Source organism: Molossus molossus, unplaced genomic scaffold (assembly GCF_014108415.1).
Source record: "Molossus molossus isolate mMolMol1 unplaced genomic scaffold, mMolMol1.p scaffold_m16_p_13, whole genome shotgun sequence".
NCBI classification, from domain to species: Eukaryota; Metazoa; Chordata; class Mammalia; order Chiroptera; family Molossidae; genus Molossus; species Molossus molossus.
The window spans coordinates 91,410,422-91,429,475 of NW_023425348.1; the positions used below are offsets into that span (position 1 = coordinate 91,410,422).

At 56.7% G+C, this 19,054-nt stretch overlaps 2 protein-coding genes across 3 annotated transcripts; both read right to left on the reverse strand.

Moving 5' to 3' along the window:
* Nucleotides 1–189: 189 nt before the first annotated feature.
* KCNK7 (potassium two pore domain channel subfamily K member 7) lies at nt 190–2,822 on the reverse strand. 2 transcript variants are annotated; one of them, XM_036257813.1, is made up of 3 exons: nt 2,487–2,822; nt 743–1,141; nt 190–511 (listed from the first exon to the last, which is right to left on the reverse strand). In XM_036257813.1, exons 1-3 carry the CDS (start codon nt 2,803–2,805, stop codon nt 306–308), a joined length of 924 nt encoding a protein of 307 aa, XP_036113706.1. In that variant the 5' UTR covers nt 2,806–2,822; the 3' UTR covers nt 190–305. The 2 variants fall into 2 exon arrangements, with proteins under 2 accessions (XP_036113706.1, XP_036113705.1); XM_036257812.1 differs by having other exon boundaries at nt 190–1,141.
* A 1,419-nt stretch (nt 2,823–4,241) lies between these two features.
* MAP3K11 (mitogen-activated protein kinase kinase kinase 11) lies at nt 4,242–18,675 on the reverse strand. Its single transcript, XM_036259507.1, has 10 exons — nt 17,435–18,675; nt 12,842–13,022; nt 12,495–12,643; nt 12,212–12,387; nt 11,829–12,072; nt 11,230–11,343; nt 10,178–10,313; nt 9,994–10,085; nt 6,751–7,167; nt 4,242–5,100 (listed from the first exon to the last, which is right to left on the reverse strand). Exons 1-10 carry the CDS (start codon nt 18,168–18,170, stop codon nt 4,763–4,765), a joined length of 2,583 nt encoding a protein of 860 aa, XP_036115400.1. The 5' UTR covers nt 18,171–18,675; the 3' UTR covers nt 4,242–4,762.
* Nucleotides 18,676–19,054: the final 379 nt, after the last annotated feature.

Sequence of the window (19,054 nt, forward strand, 5' to 3'; positions counted from 1 at the left end):
TTGGTGCCTAGGCCGATAAGGTTGTCTGCGATCCGAAACGGGGCTGTTGGGGCTTTGAGGTTCCCAGATCCAGCCGAGGTGGGACTTCAGCCTTGGAAGGTTGATGGGGGTTCGACTTGTTGGTCACTGCAAGGAAGAAGCATTTCCAAAGAGGAGACAAAAACACAGTTGGGGTTGTTGCTCGTTTTATTTTATTAACATTTTACTCTCTGAGGTCCTTACATCCACCCCTCCCCTCCCATCTCTAGAGGCGTCCTCTTGGGTTTCTTCACCTGAAAGGAGTTAACTCCACCACCTGACACCTGTCAGCAAGCTGGGGCCTGTTCTGGGGCTGCAGTTGAGGGGGTCAGGGTGTTCAGAGCCAGTTCATCCTGGCCTAGCATGCCACCTTGGTCCTCAGCAGTCAAAGGCCCACTGGACCCGAAGAACTTCACCAAGGCACGGACCTGTGGCAGTTCTGAGAACGTCTCCACTGCCAGCAGCATAGCCAGGAGCCCCAGGAGCAAGTAACCTGGGGAGGAAAGGTTGCTAGGGCAGCTTTGGGGTGCTGATGCTCTCTGCCCACCTCCCAGCCTGTTGACCCACCCTGGCACCTGATGCCATTCACAGTTCTCTGCCATCTGAGTTCTTCCAACTATATTCCCTCCACCTGTGAGGCTTAGCCTCCCCCAGTGGTTAATGGGAGTCCAGGCTTCTTTTCCCTCCTCTCCTCCCACTGGTGCTCCTTGGCAGCTGGACTCACCAAGAAGTGCAATCTCGCCAAGATGGTAAAGCACTGGATTCAGGTCACGGCCATGACCAGGCAGCAGGTCCCCCAGGCCGATGGTGCTGAGTGAGCCGAAGCAGAAGTAGATGGCCTCCAGCAGGCTGCAGTTGCTCTGCAGACCCCACAGCAGCAGTGCTGGCAGCAGCATGAAGGTACCAGCCACTAGCAGGCCCAGTCCAACTGCCTGCAGCAGCGCAGCCCTGGCTGGGGCCAGTTGCCAGCGGACAGCTACCCAGGTAACCGGGCAGCTGAGCAGAGGCAGCAGGCACTGGCGCAGTATGGCCACAAGGGCTAGGGAAGCTGGCAGCCCCAGGGCCACGTAGACCACACAGAAAGCCTTTCCACCTGCTGATAGTGGAGCCATGTGGCCATAACCTGAACAGGAGAAAGACAGTGGGCAATGAGCACTTGAGTGCAATACCTGCTTGGGTCCCCACTTCTTCCAACAAGCCTCAGCGTGAGGCTGCCCTCTAGTGGCTGAAACTGCTGGAACTGTTCAGGCCCATGCTCTCTGGCTCTGCCCCTGATTCACTGGGGAGTCTTGGGCAAGTCCCTTAACCTTTCTAGGCTACTCTTTTCTTTTCTGGAAAATGAAAATTAAAAGAGACAGTCTGCCCTCGGGCCTCTTGTAGCTGGGACAGTTCTGAGAATTGCTGTCCTGCCCCAGGGGGAGCCTGGCTTTCTGAGATTCCCCAGCTCAGCCCTTGACCGATATTTCAGCATCCACTGGGCAGGACATCATCCACTATTTCATTCCCCAAAGGTGTATTGAGTTATTCTGTGTGCTGAGACTTGCGCTGGAATCTGCTCAGGCCCTGCCATTTGGTGGGGGAGACAGGCAGGAACATCTGTTAAGGCACTTGATGTGAAAAGCCGCAAAAGAGGCAGCATGCATGAGAAAGGGCATTCAATGCCAGACAGCATGGGCAAAGCCCGAGAGAGGAAAGAGAGCGGGAGAACAGGATCAGCTAGTCCAGAGCTAGTCCAGAGGTTGTAAACTCAAATGCCTAGAGGAGCCAGATGTGAGACAAGAGTGTGGTGGGGACTGGGGTGCACTGGAGAGCATGTGCTGTGCCCCAAAGGGCAGGCCCTCTTCCACTCCAGCCAATATGTTGCCTTGCAGGAATTCTAGTTCAATGCAAATAGGTTTTATGATTTTTCCAAAAGAAGTTGGAAAACAGGCTAATTTTAAAAATGTTTGTCCCAGCTGACAAAATAAACAGGGCCATAGGTCCCATTGCTTTATTTCTTGGGCCTTCACACATGCTGTTCCCTCTGCCAGGAACTCTTCATTCCTCATCTCTGTGCCTTGGCTAACATCTCATCAAGACTTCCCCACCCAGGAGCTGCCCTTCACATTTCCTCCTCAGTCAGTGCTCCTAATCTGTACTCCCCAGGCTCACCCCATTTCCCTCCATCCAACAATCCACCCCATAATGTATCCCCTGCCTTGCTTCAGGCCCATGGGGTCTGGCCACCTCTCCTGGGTCTCAAAGGGTGCCTTGGGGTGGGGCTGGAGAGGCCACGCCCCTCCTGGCAGCTGAAGTTGAGGCACCAGTTGAGGTGTGTAGGTGTGGAGAGCCTCAGCTGTGAGGTCAGGCCTAATAGGGCCTGGGCTCTGTCTGGCACTTCGGAGCTGGGGAAAGGGCTGTACCCCCAGGAACCTCAGGGAGCACTAGAATTAGGAGCCCGCTTCTGCCCAGCCACCTGGCAGCCTTACCCGTGGTGGTGAGGAGGCTGGCAGTGAAGAGCAGGGCTGAGGGCAGATCCCAGTTCCCAGTCTCTGAGCCATTGCGCAGGCTGGAGACCCCATGGGCCTGGGCTGCCAGGGCGGTGCCCAGCAGCTCCTCCAGTGCCCCGGTTGGCAGGCATGCCCCATACTCCGCCTGGAAAGTGGCCAGCTCAGCCCTGAGCTTGGCCTGAAGCTGGAGTGCTGGAGGTCCCTCCAGGGCCTGGAGCACCACAGCCCCAAGCCCCAGAGCCAGCAGGTGGGCCACAATCAGCAGCCCATATCGGGCCCAGGGCCTCAGACCCCCCATGGTGTGCTGTCTGGGAGTCTGAGGTGTCCTGGGAGCTGGCTGCTCCACCTCAGGCAACTGGGAGGGTTGGCGGGTGGGGCTGGGAGGAGGTGCTGTGTGGGTGGCTGAGAGTGAGAGGGAAAGGAGGCAGCTCAGGTTTGGAGGTGATCACTCCTCCAGTTTCTGGGGCCATTATTTGCCCCATTCCCTGAAGCTGGGGTGGTGAGGATGAGGTGAAGGAAAGGGAGGCCCAGAGAGGTAAATGACTGGCTCAAAATCACACTACGGTGCTTTACTCAGGGACACACTCATTCACATTCTGCATTCATCCACTTAGCAGTGGCTTAGATCCTGAGGACACAGAGGAATAGGATGGACACAGGTCCCTTCCTTCTTGGTGTTCACACAACCTGTTGGCAAGGAAACATTACATATTCACATCATACACTCCCTGAAGGAAACGCTGGGGTAATGGGGGCGAGTTCTGGGGGAGCTGAATCTCTCTGGGAGGGCTCCTGTAGGACATTTCAGCTGGGGGATAGAGGCAGCTAGTCAAGAAAGAGCTGGGGTGTGAGAGGAACGGGACTGGCTGTGGGGGTAACGACACAGGGCCTTGAGGACAAATGTGGCCCAGGCGATCTATGGGGGTTTGCTATCGCAGGCACCTAGGATGGAAGTGGCGGCCTGGGCAGCTCAGTGGGAGAGGAATATTGGATTTGGGATGGGTCTGGTGGGGACAGGGGTAGCAAGGTAAGGAGCTGAGGGCAGGCAGAGCACCCTGGACAGATGATGCTGTCAGGTCTCCATTCCAAGTTCTTCCTGGTAACCTTTTGTGCCCCACCCTCCTGAACACTGGAGACACAGTGACTCTGACTGCCATGGAGCTTGAAGGGGGGCGGACAGGGAGGGGAGCCCAGGCTGCAACTCTCATAAACAGCAGAACCCCATGGTAGTAAGGAAAATGTGAGTGGAGCCAGGTGCCAGGGTGGGTCACTCCTCCTTTGTCCAGACCTGGGATAGATACAGCCAGGACAAACCCCCAAAAGGCTTCCCAAAGGGCTATGGGTTCCTGAATTCAGTGAGCTGCCCAGGTTGGGAACAGCACGGCCAGGGAAGGAGTCCCAGGGGAGGTAACATGGAACTGGCCCCAGAGGATAAGCAGGGACCTTCCAGCAGCAGAACTAATCAGGGTGCAGTTACTTGCAATGGTGGCAAAGGCCTGGCAAGGGTGCGGAGGTGGGTGAGGCCAGTTTCTGTGGGTGCCAGGGAGGCTGACAAGGGCCTTGAATGCCTGACTGAAACTGGTAGACTTGATCCTGGGAGAGGGGTGCAGTGCAAGGTACCAGCCTAGGCCCAGACTGACTGCCCATTGTGCTGGGCACGTGAAGTCACCAGGTTTGAGTGATGGGTTGGATCCCTGGTTATTTCCAAGGAAGGTGATAGGCTGTGCTTGGGGAGACAGCTTGGGGAGTTTATTTGGCTTCATTGGATCCCGAGGCTGAGGCCCCAACCCTGGCCGGGGCAGCAGGAAGGCACCCAGAGAACCCCGACCCCAGATGAACCCCAGGGCAGGGGGGTCCAGGCACTAAACCCTGGGGTAGGGGACACAGTAGCAGGACTTGGTCAAAAGTGCTGGTGACAGCCAAGGCCGGCCCCTCTCCCTTGCACCTCCCCCTCCCTGCACTACCCCTGGGGGCAATTCCCTGAGACAGGATATGGTCCTCCCAACCAGCTGGGTACAGTGTCAGGCCCCAGTGGGGCAGGTAAGTCGGGGGACCCACAGTTTGCAGGTGTGTGGGGGCTGCAGACCCCCCATCCAGTGTGAAGGCTTCCTGTGCAGTGTAGTGTTCCTGACACCCAAAGGGGGTGGGATCCCTGGGGGAAACCAAGGCAGCTACAGAGGCTGGCCCGGCTCCCGTTCCAGTGTATGCTGTGGCTCCTCTGGGCAGCCGGAGCGTGGGGGAGCAGCCCGGTTCACTCATGGCCCTGCCTCTGGCATCCATGGAGCCTGGGCACCCATGTCTTTGGTCTGCGCCCTGCAGTCTTGAGGCCCCCCCCGGAAGGGGTTGGCTGGTGGAGAGTCCCAGAAGGGATCTGAGTCTGGGAACAAGGTCCAGGGTGCCCGGCGGGGCGCAGGCTGTGGCGAGGGCAGGGGCGAAGGCCGTGGCCCAGCTGACACGAAGCTCCACGGGTCAATGCGGCTGCGGAGCGGTGAGGGCCGAGGTCGGCTGATGAGGCCCAGGGGTGGTGAGCGTGGGGTGCCTGGGGTGCCAGGAGCAGAGCGGGATATCCCTGGTGGAGGTGAGACAGTGCTTCCTTTGAAGAGTGGGAGAAGGGCACAGGGTCAGGCAGTCACCTACTCCTGGGTTTCCCCAAGACTGCTCTGGGTCTCAGTTTCCCTATCTGATGAGCTACTTGACTCCTCACTCCCATGGCCCCTACGCTCCATGGTGCATCTGTTTATAATGTAGTGGTGAAGAGCCAGTCCTCTGGAGCAGACAGGCCTGGGCTTGGATCCCAGCTCTGCCACTTACTTGTGGGAGCTGCACATCCCTTGATCTCTCCGTGCCTTAAATTTCCTCATTTAAAAATGGGTTGAGTCTGGCCAGTGTGGCTCAGTGGTTGAGTATCGACCCATGCACCAAGAGGTTGCCAGTTCGATTCCCGGTCAGGGCAAATGCCCGGGTTGTGGGCCTGATCCCCAGTGAGGGGCATGCAGGAGGCAGCCAATCGATGTTCTCTCTCATTAATATTTCTAGCTCTCTCCCCCTCTCCCTTCCTCTCTCTCTAAAATCAATAAAGAAATCAAGAAAAAAAAAATGGGTTGAAGACCTGGCCAGTGTGGCTCAGTGGATTGAGCATTATACCATGGACTGAGAGGTCCTGGTTCGATTCCCAGTCAGGGCACATGCCTGAGTTTCCAGCTCAAGCCTCAGTAGGGGGTGTGCAGGAGGCAGCTGATGGATGTTTCTCTCTCACATAATTGTTTCTATCTCTCTCCCTTCCTTTCTCTCTAAAAAATCAATAAAAACATATTTTAAAAAAATGGGTCTAAAGACTATAGTTTCAGGGATCATTTCCATAGTTTGTTACTAAAAATAGTCTAATAAGAGTAGCTAGTTCTGCCCAGCCGGTGTGGCTCAGTGGTTGAGCATCAACCCAAGCACCAAGAGGTCGCTGGTTCGATTTCCAGTCAGGGCACCTGCCCAGGTTGTGGGCCCGATCCCCAGTGGGGGGCATGCAGGAGGATGCCAGTCATCGATGTTTCTACCTCTGCCTCTTCCTTCCTCTCTCTCTCTCTCTCTCTCTCTATCTCTCTCTTTTAATTCTTACCCGGGGACATTTTTTCGTTTTTTTGTCCAGACAGAGTGGGAGGGAGAGAGAGGAAGAGAGAGAGAGAAACATCGATGTGAAAGGGACACATCGAGTGGCCGCCACCCGTACAACCCAACCAGGGCCGGGGACAAACTGCAACCGAGGTACCTGTCCTTAGCAGGAACCGAACCCGGGTCTCTCTGGACCGCAGGCCTACACTCTAACCGCTGAGCCAAACTGGCCAGGGCTCCCTTCCTCTCTCTCTTTAACATCAATAAAGAAAAAAAAAATTGGGGGAAAAAAAAGAGTAGCTAATTCTCAGGGTTCTTAGGATAATTAAGTGAGACAATTCTGTGAAGCACTAGAAACAGCACCTGGCACAAGTGAGCAACCAGTAGGAGTCTGCCATCACCATCGTCATCATGCTCATTACTTCTGTTATTTCCCACCCAGCCTGGCGGGCCCCCAACTCCACCTCTGACCACTGGGTGGCTGATCTTAGAATTCAGTTCCTTCATGTGTGCCTAGTGTCCAGGTGTGGGGTCCAGCATTAGACAGTGGGCCTGGGCCAGGCCTTGCTGCCCTGCATGTCCCCACCCGCCCTTCCTCCCTCCCCATCACCAACGCGGAGCCCTACAACAGGCCACTCACCGCGCCTCTCTTCCTCGCGCCGGGGGCTCTTGGCCGATGGCTGGCCGGCAGGGACACCCAGCTCCAGCAGCAGGGGTGCGGGGGTGGGTGGCCCCGGGGCATTGGGGCTCAACCGGGAGGTGGAGTCTTCAGGCGTCTTGGGGGAAAAGCGGGTGAGCCGGGAGGGAAGCTGAGAAGGGGCCTGGGCAGGAGATGGCATGGACTGGGGTGTGGAGGGCGTTGACGGGGGCTCCCCACGCTCGCGGCCAGGGCCCCCAGGCGGCTGCAGGTCACGGCCAAGGCCCAGTGAGGCGAGCAGGGCAGTGCCACGCAGCAGTGCACGCTGGATCAGCTTGGGTGTCCCCGAGCTGCTGCTGCGTTCTGCCGGGGCCGGCCGCCGTGGCTCCTCCAGCTCCAGGCTCGGCCTCGGCGGGTTACCTGGTGGCAAGGACCCTGCATAGGTCAGACAGTCTTCAGGAGGGGAGCCCCAGGAACGCTCAGTGGCTCTGGTACAAGACTGAGTTCTGCTCCCCACATCTTCCCTTACTCCGCCCACTGTGCCTCCCCCATCATACACATACGTTCTGGCTTCTCAGAAGTGGGGGGTGAAGGGAGGGCAGTAAATGCCAAAGAACCAGCAGGGGCAAAGCATGGAGGCAGCTAGGTGCCCTGGAGCCCAGAGATGGGGAATGTGGGGGGAAAGGGGGACCATCAGGAGGCAAGCTGAGGCCAGATCACAGTGGGCCTCAATGGCCAGCCAGGGGCACCTGCAGGATCCCAGGGACAGGAATAGGACCTGTGCTCTGTATCCACATCCTCCCTGGATGGGCAGACCTGGTCCTTCTGCCTGCCTGTCCCCACTCCAGCGGTAGCTTATCTGAGGTGTGCAGGTCAACTCCAATGTACACAATAGCCCCAAGAGATATACATCACTGTCCCTATTCCAGAAATCAGGAAACCGAGGTTTGGAGAGGTCAGTTGTTTGTGCCAGGCCCTAGGTGAATGATTTAGGGGCATTATGTTGTCTGATCCTCATGCCCCGGGAGTCCTAGGCTCAGAGAGGTTAAGGGCTTGTCTAAGGCTACACAGGCAGTGTGGGGTGGAGTGGGCCTCACTCCAGGCAGGGGCAACAGAGCCTCTGATCTCCACCACTTTCCAATCAGATCTTGCTCTGGATTTCAGGACATATGTGTCTTACCTGTGGGCCTACGGGACCGATCACTGAGGAGGTGTGTGTGTGGGGGGGTCTATGATGGCCTCCCACAAACCCCACTTTTGTCAGGTCCTCCTTGGCTCTAGAACCTGCCATGGCTCTCCATTGCCACTAGAAGAAAGTTCAAGCTCCTTGTCTGGGCTTTGACAGCCCTCCCCAGCCTTGCCCCTTCCACCTTCCCCTTCCCCTTCGAGCCAAGCACAGAGTGGGCCTGCCCAGAGTGAAGCACCAGGCTGGGTGTCAAGAGGAAGAAACGTAAGGCTGGGAAAAAATGAGCTTCTAATGTGAACTAGACCTGGTTTGGGGTGGGGGGGTCCCTGTTCCCAGCCACAACCCTTATCAGTCTCTCTGCCTCTTAAGGCAGCTCTCTGCATAAAAACTCCCCATCATTTTCCAGGCCCTTCCTGAACTGGCTTCTGCTTATTTTTCCAGCTTCGCTCACTCATTCATTCAATAAACTTGTGCTGACAGATGTTTCAGGGCTGCACGGGGCTTCACAGACTTAGCAAGTGAAGGCCTAGCCCACTCTTGCCACTCCTTGGCTCTCCCCTTTGAGCTCCAGCTAGGCTTCCTCTTGCTTAAGGGGAGCTCCATGCCTGTGCACCTACTGCCCCTCCGCCAGCACACCTTTCCCGCCCATCAAGACCCAGGTCAGGTGGCACCTCCTCTGTGAAGCTGATTTTGTGATTTATAGTAAAAAATATATATTTGGTCTTCCTCTCATTCTGTACACAGAATTCCTAAAACCCCAGGAATTTTCTAACTTATAGTGATAAAGGTAAAAGGAGCATCTTTTTTTTTAAAATCCTCACCCGAGAATATTTTTCCATTTATCTTCAGACAGAGAAACATCGATGTGAGAGGGACACATCGATCGGTTGCCTCCTGCACAACCCCAACCAGGGCTGAGGACTGAACCACAACCGAGGTACGTGCCCTTGACCTGAATCGAAACCATGACTCTTGGGTCTGTGGGACCGATGTTCTAACTGCTGAGCCAAACTGGCCAGGGCAAGGAGCACCTTTTTAAATTCATAACAAGACCTGCCCCCCCATACGTTTTTTATTTTTATTTTTTAGAGAGAGAGAGAAACGATGTGAGAAAGAAACATCAATCGGCTGCCTCCTGCATGCCCCCTACTGGGGATCTAACCCGCAACCCGGGCATGTGCCCTGACTGGGAATTGAACCAGGACCTCTCAGTCCATGGGAAGATACTCAACCACTGAGCCATATCGGCTGGGCCATAACAAGCCCCTTTTATTTCTTTCTTTATTTTTCTAATCCTCACCCGAGGACATTTTTGCATTTATTGTCAGATAGAGCAGGAGGGAGAGGGAGGAAGAGAGAGTTCATATTAATGGGGTGATTTTTGGAAAGCCCCTAGGGATGGGGGTCTAGTTGCCAGAGGAACCAACCAGTCATTAGAGGTTGGAACTTTCAGCCCCACCCCCTCCAGGGAGGGGAGGGGCTGGAGATTGAGTTTAATTACCAATGATTTCATCAATCAATCATGTCCACTTAATGAAGCTTCTATAAAAACCTCAGCTGAAGGGGTTTGGAGAACTTCCCAGTGAACACAGCTAGGTGCTGGGAAAGCGGTGCACTTGGAGAGATCGCTGATGCCTGTGCCCCTTCCCATATCCCTTGCCCTACGCATCTCTTCGATCTAGTTGTTCTTGACCTGTATCCTTTATAAACTGGTAATCTAGTTAGTAAGCGTTTCCTGAGTTCTGTGAGATGCTCTAGCAAATGATCAAACAGAGAAGAGGCTCGTGGGAATGTCCAATTAATAGGTATTCTATCTTCCTTCTCTCCCTAGAGCCTGCTGAGGGCACAGTGACTGCCATGGGGCCAGGAAAGAGCCCTCTTTCAGGCTCTGGGCTCCCGGAGGCTTGGGCTGTATCCAGCTCAGTTGTGGGCCTACAGTTCAGAACTGGGTTCTAAGGCTGGCTTTGCTGTACATTCTGGCTTTTGGTAGTATCTCCACGGTACCCACAGAAAGAGTGCAGCAAAAGTGTGCTTGGGGGGGGGGCAACAAGGCCACTCACCGTTGAGTGTTGGGGGTGTAGAAGGAGATCCTAAGGGGGATGAATCATCTGAATCCAGGTACCAGGTGGCTTCGTCCATGCGGGACCTTCTCCTGGATACAGGAGGGGAGGGGAGTTGTGCTTCATGAATCTCAGGACTGTAGGAGGCAGATGATACTGGAGTTGGGAACACTCAGGCACTCACCTCCCATTCTGGGCTTCCCCAGGCTTGGGGGAACTGGGACCCCAGGCCCAGCATGCTCGACGTTCTCCATTGCTTGAATCCTCCTGACGTCGGGGGGACTGGCGGCCCCATGCCTGGCCTGGTTCTGCAGGCTCCACTGTGGAGGGAAGACCGATGGAGTCTGAGTTGAGGTCAAGAGCCCTGATCCTTGGTCTCTCCCATCATGAGAGTCAGGCTCCAGAGGTAATATGTTAGAGGATGGGAGCAGGCTGGGCCCCAATCCATCCCCTGGGTGGGCTTTGGGCCGCAGAGAACTGAACAGAATTGGGGCTGGGTAGGTGAGTTTGGGTCCTGCGGCAGGTATTAGGGTGGGCATCACATCTAGTTCTTCAGCTGGCATTTGCTGCTTAGTAGTTAGGACAGACACTGCAGAAAACTGCCTGGGTTTGAATTCTGACTCTTCTTAGTTGTGTAATGTTAGGCAAGTTACTTTATTCAGTTTTCTTATTTATAAAACTTGATAATAAAGACAGCTACCTCACAAGGTTATTGTGAGGAATGAAGTTAATATTAGCAAAATATTTAGAAAGACAAGAAGTCATACAATTAGAAAATACTCATACAATTGTTTTTTTTTTTTTTATCCTCACCTGAGGACATTTTTCCAATTTTTGTACAGATACAGTGGGAGGGAGAGAGAGGAAGAGAGAGAGAGAGAAACATCGACGTGAAGGGACACATCGAGTGGCTGCCACCCGCACGACCAACCAGGGCCGGGGACAAACTGCAACCGAGGTACGTGCCCTTAGCGGGAACCGAACCCGGGTCTCTCCGGACCGCAGGCCGACGCTCTAACCGCTGAGCCAAACCGGCCAGGGCTCATACAATTGTTTTAAAAAATAGTAAAATAAATGCAGCTTGGGGAACTCGGAGGTACCAGTCTAGACTGATAGGAGAGGAAGCCTGGGGCTGGGAGGAAAAGGAGGAGACTGGGTGGGATCCACCACCAAGGATAAGATTTGACAGAAGGATAAGAGGTGGGGGCAAGGCCCTAGAGCGGTGAGGCTTCTTACACTGGATGGCCCGAAACCGGGGAAAGGTGGGTGAGTCCCCAGCTCCGACCTCGAAGACGTTTCTCCTCCGGTCCAGGCCAGGCGAGGCCTGCACAGTGATCCGGTGTTTGAAGTCTGGGTTTGGGAAGGAAGCAGGATGCCGGTTTGTGGTGAAGGAGAGCCAACATCCCAACCTGCAGGAGCCCTGGGCCGGCTCGTAGGCAGTGCAGGGACCGGGCCTGGCACGGTGGCTGGGTGACTGGGGCCAGCCTTACTGCTCTCCGGGGCCCCTGGCTCTCAGTAAGAAAAGCGGACCGCCTGTACTCTACCACCCGGAGAAGCGCAGGGGAATCGGATTCCCTGGAGGCGCCCGCCCCGCCCCTCCCCTCGGCCTTCCCAGAACTTCCAAGACCCCCGCCCCTTCCCCGCCGTAGCCACTCCCAGGCCGACATGCAAATATTCTGCCAGAACCCGCCCACAAACACGCCTGGTCCCAATCCCCAGCAGCCTTCAGCTCACGGGGCCACCCACCAACACCCTAAACCAATCCAGCAGGAGCGCCTAACTCCACACCGCCCACGCAGCCAGTGGCGGGAGGCGTGCTCGGGCCCGCCCCTTACCGAGTGGCATGCTGATGCGCTCGCCGCCGTCGCGCGCGCGGAGCTTGCTGCGCTTGAAGGTGCCGCGGCGGCGGCGCACGTGCGGACGCTCGCGGTCCACCTGCTGCAACAGCAGCGTCAGCTCGCGCTCGAACACCTCCAGCTCCCACTGAGCCAGCAGGTGCTCGCGTCGCCGCAGCTGCTCTGCCTGTGACCGCTGCTCACGTGCGGCGCGGGTCAGCTCCTCCTCACGGCTCAGTAGCTCCTGTGCCCCGGACAGTGAAGGCGGTGGGGTCATTCAGGGTATGAGCCCTAGCGCCCGCCCAACCCTCTGCTCAATGGAGGCCGAGGAGACACCTCTTCTGGGCGGCTCCCTCCAACCCCGGGACCCTGACTCCTCCCACCTTTTCCTTGGCCCGCAGCTCGTCGAAAAGGCCTTGGATCTCACGCTTCCAGCCTTCCTGCATGGAATGGAAGGAGTCCCGCGGCATTTCCCGCAGGACCTGCGCCTCTAGCGCCTCCAACTGCTGTAGGATGGAGGCGAAGTCGGGCCTGCGATGGGGGTCCTGCGCCCAGCAATCTGGGGACACAGCATGGAGAGGGTACAGAATAAGAAGAGGTCTGTGGGTGGATGTGTCTTGTGGGCCAAGGAGCTCTGCCCCTTACCCTCCCGCGCCATCCCCTTACCAGCCATGAGCTGTGCGAAGGGCTCGGGGCAGGTGGATGGGATGGGCAGTGTGAGCTTGTTAACAGCCACTCCGTAGGCCACAGCAAGGCAGTCGATGCCACGGTAGGGCACCTCTCCAGTCAGCAATTCCCACAGCAGCACCCCAAAGCTGTATGTGGGGGAGGGGACAAAGAGTCTGTGTCCTCTCCTCTACTCATTGCCATCTCACCCCACAGCATCCAGGAACTAAATGGTTTGGGCCCCTCCCCCTGAGCTCCACCTGTCTGCCCCGCCTTAGATTTTAGCAGCCACCTCTACCCTCTGCAGCCCCACAGCTGGCCCTGTCCAGCCTCCACCCAGGCCGCACCTCCACACATCGCTGCCCTTAGAGAAGGTGGAGGCCTTGATAACCTCGGGAGCCATCCAGGCATAGGTGCCCGCGGCACTCATTTGTGTGGTTTTGTGCCACTCCCGCGCCAGGCCGAAGTCAGTGATCTTCAGGGTCTTGTGCTCCATGTCGTCACCCTCAATGGGCTGCAGCAGCAGAACTGGAGAAGAAAGGGGCGGGATTGTGGTTGCTCCAGGCTCAGGTGGTAGGGATAAGGGAGGAGCTGGGAGCTAACTGTCATCTGACAGACGTCTGGTGGGATACTGGGGGCACGGAGGTGATCTTGCCCTGGAGAGCTCTGCTGGGGTTGGGATAAAATCAGACAAATATAACAATGCTGGGAAACGTTTACGGAGGGGCTATTATAAACCAGGCATTTCACACTAGTTCTAGCAGTCACACACAAAAAAACTGAGGTACACATCATTATCCTCATTTTACAGATGAGGAAAGTGAGCAAGGAAATTACTCGGCTAAGGTCATAAGCAAATTAAACAGATCCCAACCTAGTCTGTGTGGTTCCAAAGCCAGTCCCATAACTTTCTTCTAATACTGCACTGAATAGAAACCAGCAATATAGCAGCCTCTTAGCCTTTATGGCTTTAATTTCAAGAGAAACCTATGTCTTGTCATTTTGCTAAGGCAGGAGTGTGAATCAGAACCTCCCTTGGGGTGGGGAACAGGAGGGGATCCTTTGGTGAGAAAGGAAGCCCAACAGTCACCACAGGCCCCTGGTGCCCATATCGCAGTGTAGCTAGTGCAGTCACTCCCAAGGGAGAGAGAGACTCCAAGAAAACTACTAATGCAGTTGGATGTGGAGAGAAAGGGAGGGGTCTGAGAAAATGATGGTTCTTGGCCAGAAAGGAGGAGCTTGGGATAAATGTAGGAGTGGATGGTTAGACTTGGCAGGGGCTCATGGCTTTGACCCAAATAGGGCCACCATACTCTGTACAGAGAGAAGTAGCAACTTGCAAACCTCTCATCAGGAAAAACATGGCTCAGATGAGAAGAGTTTTAGAGGACTAGAAAGAGGACAAAGTCATAGAATCATCAAGGGTCTAAAAGGGCCTCTCTACTTTTCTGGTTATAGAAAACTGCACCATAGAGAAGTGACATCCAAGCCAACTACGTTTCTGAACGTGTCATTTTAGGGCATGTCTCTCGGCTCTCCTGCCCAGGTGACAGTAGCATAATGGGGGAAGCAATGTATTTGGGGTGGAGCACTAGCATGCCACTCGGTAAGGGGCAGGCCCCAGTACCTAACACAGCCCAGTGAGTCAGAGAAGACTTCTCAGAAGAGGTGGCAGAACCAGGGTATTCACTTTTCCAGGCCTAAAGCCACACTCCTGATCCTGCTTCTGGCCAAGCTCTCTGGGTCTTGTGGAGGCATCTGGCAGTGCTACCCAACCCTTCCCTGATGTCCTTGGCTCCTGGGGCCTCTGGCTGCTTGTTGTGTTTCCTTCAGGGCCTCCCCTACCCTCAGCCCTTTCAATGCCAGTGTTCCTCAGAGCCTGGCCTCTCTCCTCAACATCTGCCCACAGCTCCCAGGCTGTTTGGCCTCTCCCAGGTGCCAGCCGCCCATTGGCCTCTCCCATATTTGGAGCTCTAGTCCAGAAGTCAATTCAGCTGCCCATCAGCTGTCCTACCTGATGTCCACAGGCCCTCAACAACCACCTTTATCATCCCACCACACCTGGCAAATCTTCCTGCCATGTCTCCTAATTCAGAGAATGGTCTTTGCCATCCCCCCTCTCCTCTGAGCCAGACCAGGGCAGAGTCCTGAACAGTTAATAAAGCTGAGGTTGATAACAAAAGCCACCTCAGAGGTTTGTTATGAGATCCCACATTTTAAAGCCTGGGCACAGGGTGGGTTTGATATCCAGCATGAGCATGATAAATGCCAGTTGTCCTAAAGAGTCTGTCGCTTACTAACTCTGTGGACTCCCTGTTCTCCATCCTCTATCACAACTTACTCCCAGCTTCGTAGCAGCCTCTAGCCTGGCTGCTGGGGGTTCGGAACCAGGCCATTTAGTAAACCCTACGTGAGCTAATTCCCAAGAATCGCAACAGGCTGGAGGCAGGTGGCTGAAGTGGGGCCAGGCTAACGGGGTCTGTATGCCGGGTTTGGGGAAGGACTCCTGCCTCCTCTGATGCCAGGACCCACCCATCCTCTTGAACCAACCCTTGCTGCTTCCTGGCTGTATCTCTAGCCACATGTGGTACCTCACAGACTAGTGAAGCACTTTCTGTAGCAGAATCTCAGGCTGGGAGGCCACCCTCTTCTCTTTAGTCAACTAATCTGAGACCCAGGTAACTCAACTAAAGTCTCAGGACTTCTTTGTACTGGTGGCCTTTCTGCCACCTCCTACCCCCAGCTTGACCTGACACCTTCAGTTTCCTCCTCTCCTCTGCATCTCCTGTTTTTCTCCAAGTGCCTTGAATTTGTCCCCACCCAAACTGCGCTTCTGGTGTCTAATGTGGACCTTAGGAATGGGGTGGTCAGGGTCCACCGGAAGAGAGGGGACTAGAGACTCCCCCTCTCAGGGCCCCCTTAGGGCTCCCTGGCCCCCAGCCCCTCACAGACTGGCCTCTGTGGGGCTCTGGAGCGGTCTAGGCGGCTCATACCTCTTCCGCTTCCCTACCATGGTCCCTACTTCTCCTTTCTGGGGGCCTGGACCAGGTCTCCAACTGGGGGGGTCCTTTGGGGGAGAACTGGGGGAGGTCAGGCCCAGGCCGGGCTGGCTGGTCAGTCCTGTGACTCGTGGGCCTGGAGAATTCCCCTTCCACTCCCTGCCAGGCTTCCTCACAAGGCCCCCATTGTCCAGGAAAATCACGCCATTGTTTCCTGCCTGTGCCCCCCCCAGTCCAGGGACTCCCCCGCCCCAATCCCGCAGACAGCACCCCAGGCCTAGGACTGGGGTCTGCAAGGTGGGAGGCCAGGCTCAGGGAGGCTGAGGGCACCCTGCCTGCCCTTCAGCACCACTCAGACTCTGGGAGGGAAGCAGGGGAACTGGAAGGGAGTGGGGGTGCAATCCCTGGCTCCTTCCTCTCCCACAAACCCCCCACCCCCAACTCTTTCCTCCCCTGCAGGCAGCTGGGCTGGGGAGGGAGCAGAGGCTGGAGCAGGGGCAGGAAGCCGGCTCAGGGGCAGCAGGAAACGCAGGAAGCAGTGGGGAGGGTGGGGAGCAAGGGCCTGGGCTATTGTTCCATTTTCTCTGGAAAGAAAACTGGAGGAAAAACAGAAGACGGAGTCCCCTCCCCCTGGGGCCTTCGGGGAATCCCCCTCAGGCTGCGGCACAGAGTGGGGGTCCCTAGATGGCTAGGACCCAGAAGTGAGGCTGAGAGGTGGAAAGTGCCCCTTACTACAGTTGAGAGGAGTGGGTGGGGTGGCTGACAGACACCCCTGGCCACCTCTTGCCCTGGCAAGGACTTGAATATCACTGAGTCCTGGTGTTTTGATCCCTCCAGGTCCCTTGTCCATGGTCAGCCCAGGCCAGGAGGCTCAAAATATCCATGCTCACCCCTCCATTGGCTGCCCATGCCTCTCCAGTAACCCTACTGGCCCCTCCTGTACTTCCTTTTGCTTGTTAGTCTGCACTCTGGGGCCCAGCAGGCCCAGCCCTGTGTCCCCACTATTGTGCTGGGTCCTGCCTCCTGGCCTTTGCTCTTGTCAGGCCGTGCCTGTCCGATTGGGAGCCTCTCTGAATGCTGCTGCTTTGGGCCTGGCGTGAAGCTTGCCTGGTTGAGGAAGCCCTCCCAACTTGCCACTCCTTGTCTTGGGCTCCTGCTGAGCAGTATGTGGGGCCTGAAATGGCCTAGTCCCACCACACCCACCCCAAGGGCTGATTTCAGGCAAGGACCTCTTGGTGATCCAATCCCCAAATGTCCACAGGCATGACTGAGGACCCACTGTGTGCTAGCATCAGACATCAGGGCTTGCCAAGACTGGTAAGCCATTTCCCCTCCCCGTTACTCCCTTTTTACAGAACGCGAAATTGAGACTGAGTTGAAATAACCACCTAGAGGTCATGCAGCCAGGGGGAGGGGGAGGGGGAGGGGGGGGGGACTAGGATTCTAGCCCTGGCCCAGTCTTGAGCACCATGACCACCAGGCTTTCCCCTCAGAGATCTCCGTTCATAGGTGGAGGGAAAGCAGAGCACCAACAGCACAAGTGTGAGTTTAGGGGACGGGAAGATGAGGAGTGCCGGCATCCAGGGTTCTGCAACTTTGAGCTGGTGGCCATGGTTAGGCAGGATAATTATGGTCCACCTAAGATCCCAATTTTTTAATTTGGCAGCTGTGTGAGCTGTGGCCAAGGACTTCTGTGGCTGGGGCATGAAGGATTCTGTTTGGTGCCTGGTACTCCTGCTTTGGGGACAGTGGGCAACCCAGTCAATTGAGACTCCTCTTGGGCAAGAGTTCCTGCCTTTAGTACCACAGATGCCATACTAGGAGAGGGCTGGGGGCCAGGTACCTTTCAGAGGCCAGGAAGCCCCAGGTAGGTTCAGCTGAGTTCGTGGTACCTGTGTGCTTGGGCCATGCCACCCTCCAACCATGCTCCCCCAAACTTACTGTTGTTGGACTTGAGGTCTCGGTGGATGACAGGCACCAGGGCCTCACAATGCAGGTAATGCATCCCACGGGCAATTTGCACAGCCCAGTTGACCAGCACATGGGGGGGTACACGCCGTCCAGCCAGGGCCCGGCTGAGGGGACCACCAGCTGCATACTCCATCACCAGGCACAGGTTGGGCTCCTCGAGGCACACGGCCTTGAGGGCAATGATGTTGGGGTGTGCCAGCATGGCAAAAAGCCGGGCCTCCTGGCGCACACTCTCAGCTGTCACGCTGATGTCCTCATCAGGGTCCTGTCGAGCTGCCTTCACTGCCACCAGCTCGCCTCGCCAGCTTCCACGGTAGACCTTGCCAAAGCCACCAATGCCGATCACCTCCTCCAGCCGTAGCTCCTGGAAGCTGGCCACCTCACAGGGGGGCGGGCCGCCCCGAGACACATAGTTGGACGGAAAGATGCCTACCTGGCCGCCTACCTGGCCCGCCCACCAACCCTCATCGCCTGAGATAGCTGCATCCCGGGACAGCACCTCCACACGGTCACCCTTCCGCAGGGCCAGCTCGTCCTGCCCATTGGGCTCATAGTCGAACAAGGCTGTCCACACAGGATTGGCATAAGCTGCTGCTTTCGGAGACCCCTCTGGCCAGTTTCCGTTGCTGCCCCCGCCGCCCCCACTGCCACCGCCGTTCCATGACCCCAGTGGGCTCTTGAGGAAGAGGTTCTTCAAGGGTTCCATAGCTGGGAGCTGGCGTTGGGGCGTGTGGGGGACCTTCCCTGGGTGCCCCAGGTCTCCACCCCTGCTGGTTGCGGAGGCCCTAGTCCCGGAACCTGGGCATCCGGGCCCTGGCCCTTAGCCCCAGACCCACGCCTCTTTGGGGAGCCAGGAGTGTCGCCTCCTGGCCCACCGCATCTCGGGCTTTCTGAGGAGGGCCGGCCAGGGCAGTGTGGTCAGGCTCCGGGGGTGGGATCCCGGGGTCTCTGGCGTCTCACCATTGCCAGCTCGGGGAAGGGCCCAGGCGTCCCTCCGTCCCTGAGCAGTCCTGGGAGCCTGGCTCCAGCACCCGCCAAGCGTAAGGTGGGGCCAGTGAGGGGCAGCGCCTGGACTCCGGTTGGGTCTTTTCTCGCAGGTGTGGCTGGAGTGTCCCTAGTTGGGCCGAGCTGCCCCTTCCTGGCCCAGCTCCCTCGGCCTGATGGCTCCAACCCCCGTTCCCTTCTTCCTCCTCCCTTTGTACTTTGGCCCCGGGGGCGGGAGGCAGAGGTGGAGGGTGGAGTTTCACTTTTTTCCGCTCTTCTCCCTCCTGCAGGAAACAGCATCAGATGACGCGAGCGGGTAGCACCGCTCCCCTCCCAGAGGCTGTGGGAGACCGAGCGGGGGAGTTCCCAGGTGTCGGTGGAGGAGAGGCAGGAGGAGAAGGTAGCCCCGACCCTCGTCGAGATTGTCTCTGCTTGGGACGGGCCACCCCACCCTCTGCATCACCGTCAGTTAAGAACCTGGCTTGGAAATGAGACAAACCCGAGTCTGGTCTTCGCTCCAAAGTTGACCCATCCTCTCTGCACCTCATTCGCATATCTGAAATAGGGACCAGAAGCTCTGCTTTGCAGAGATAGTGGAGCGGGGAT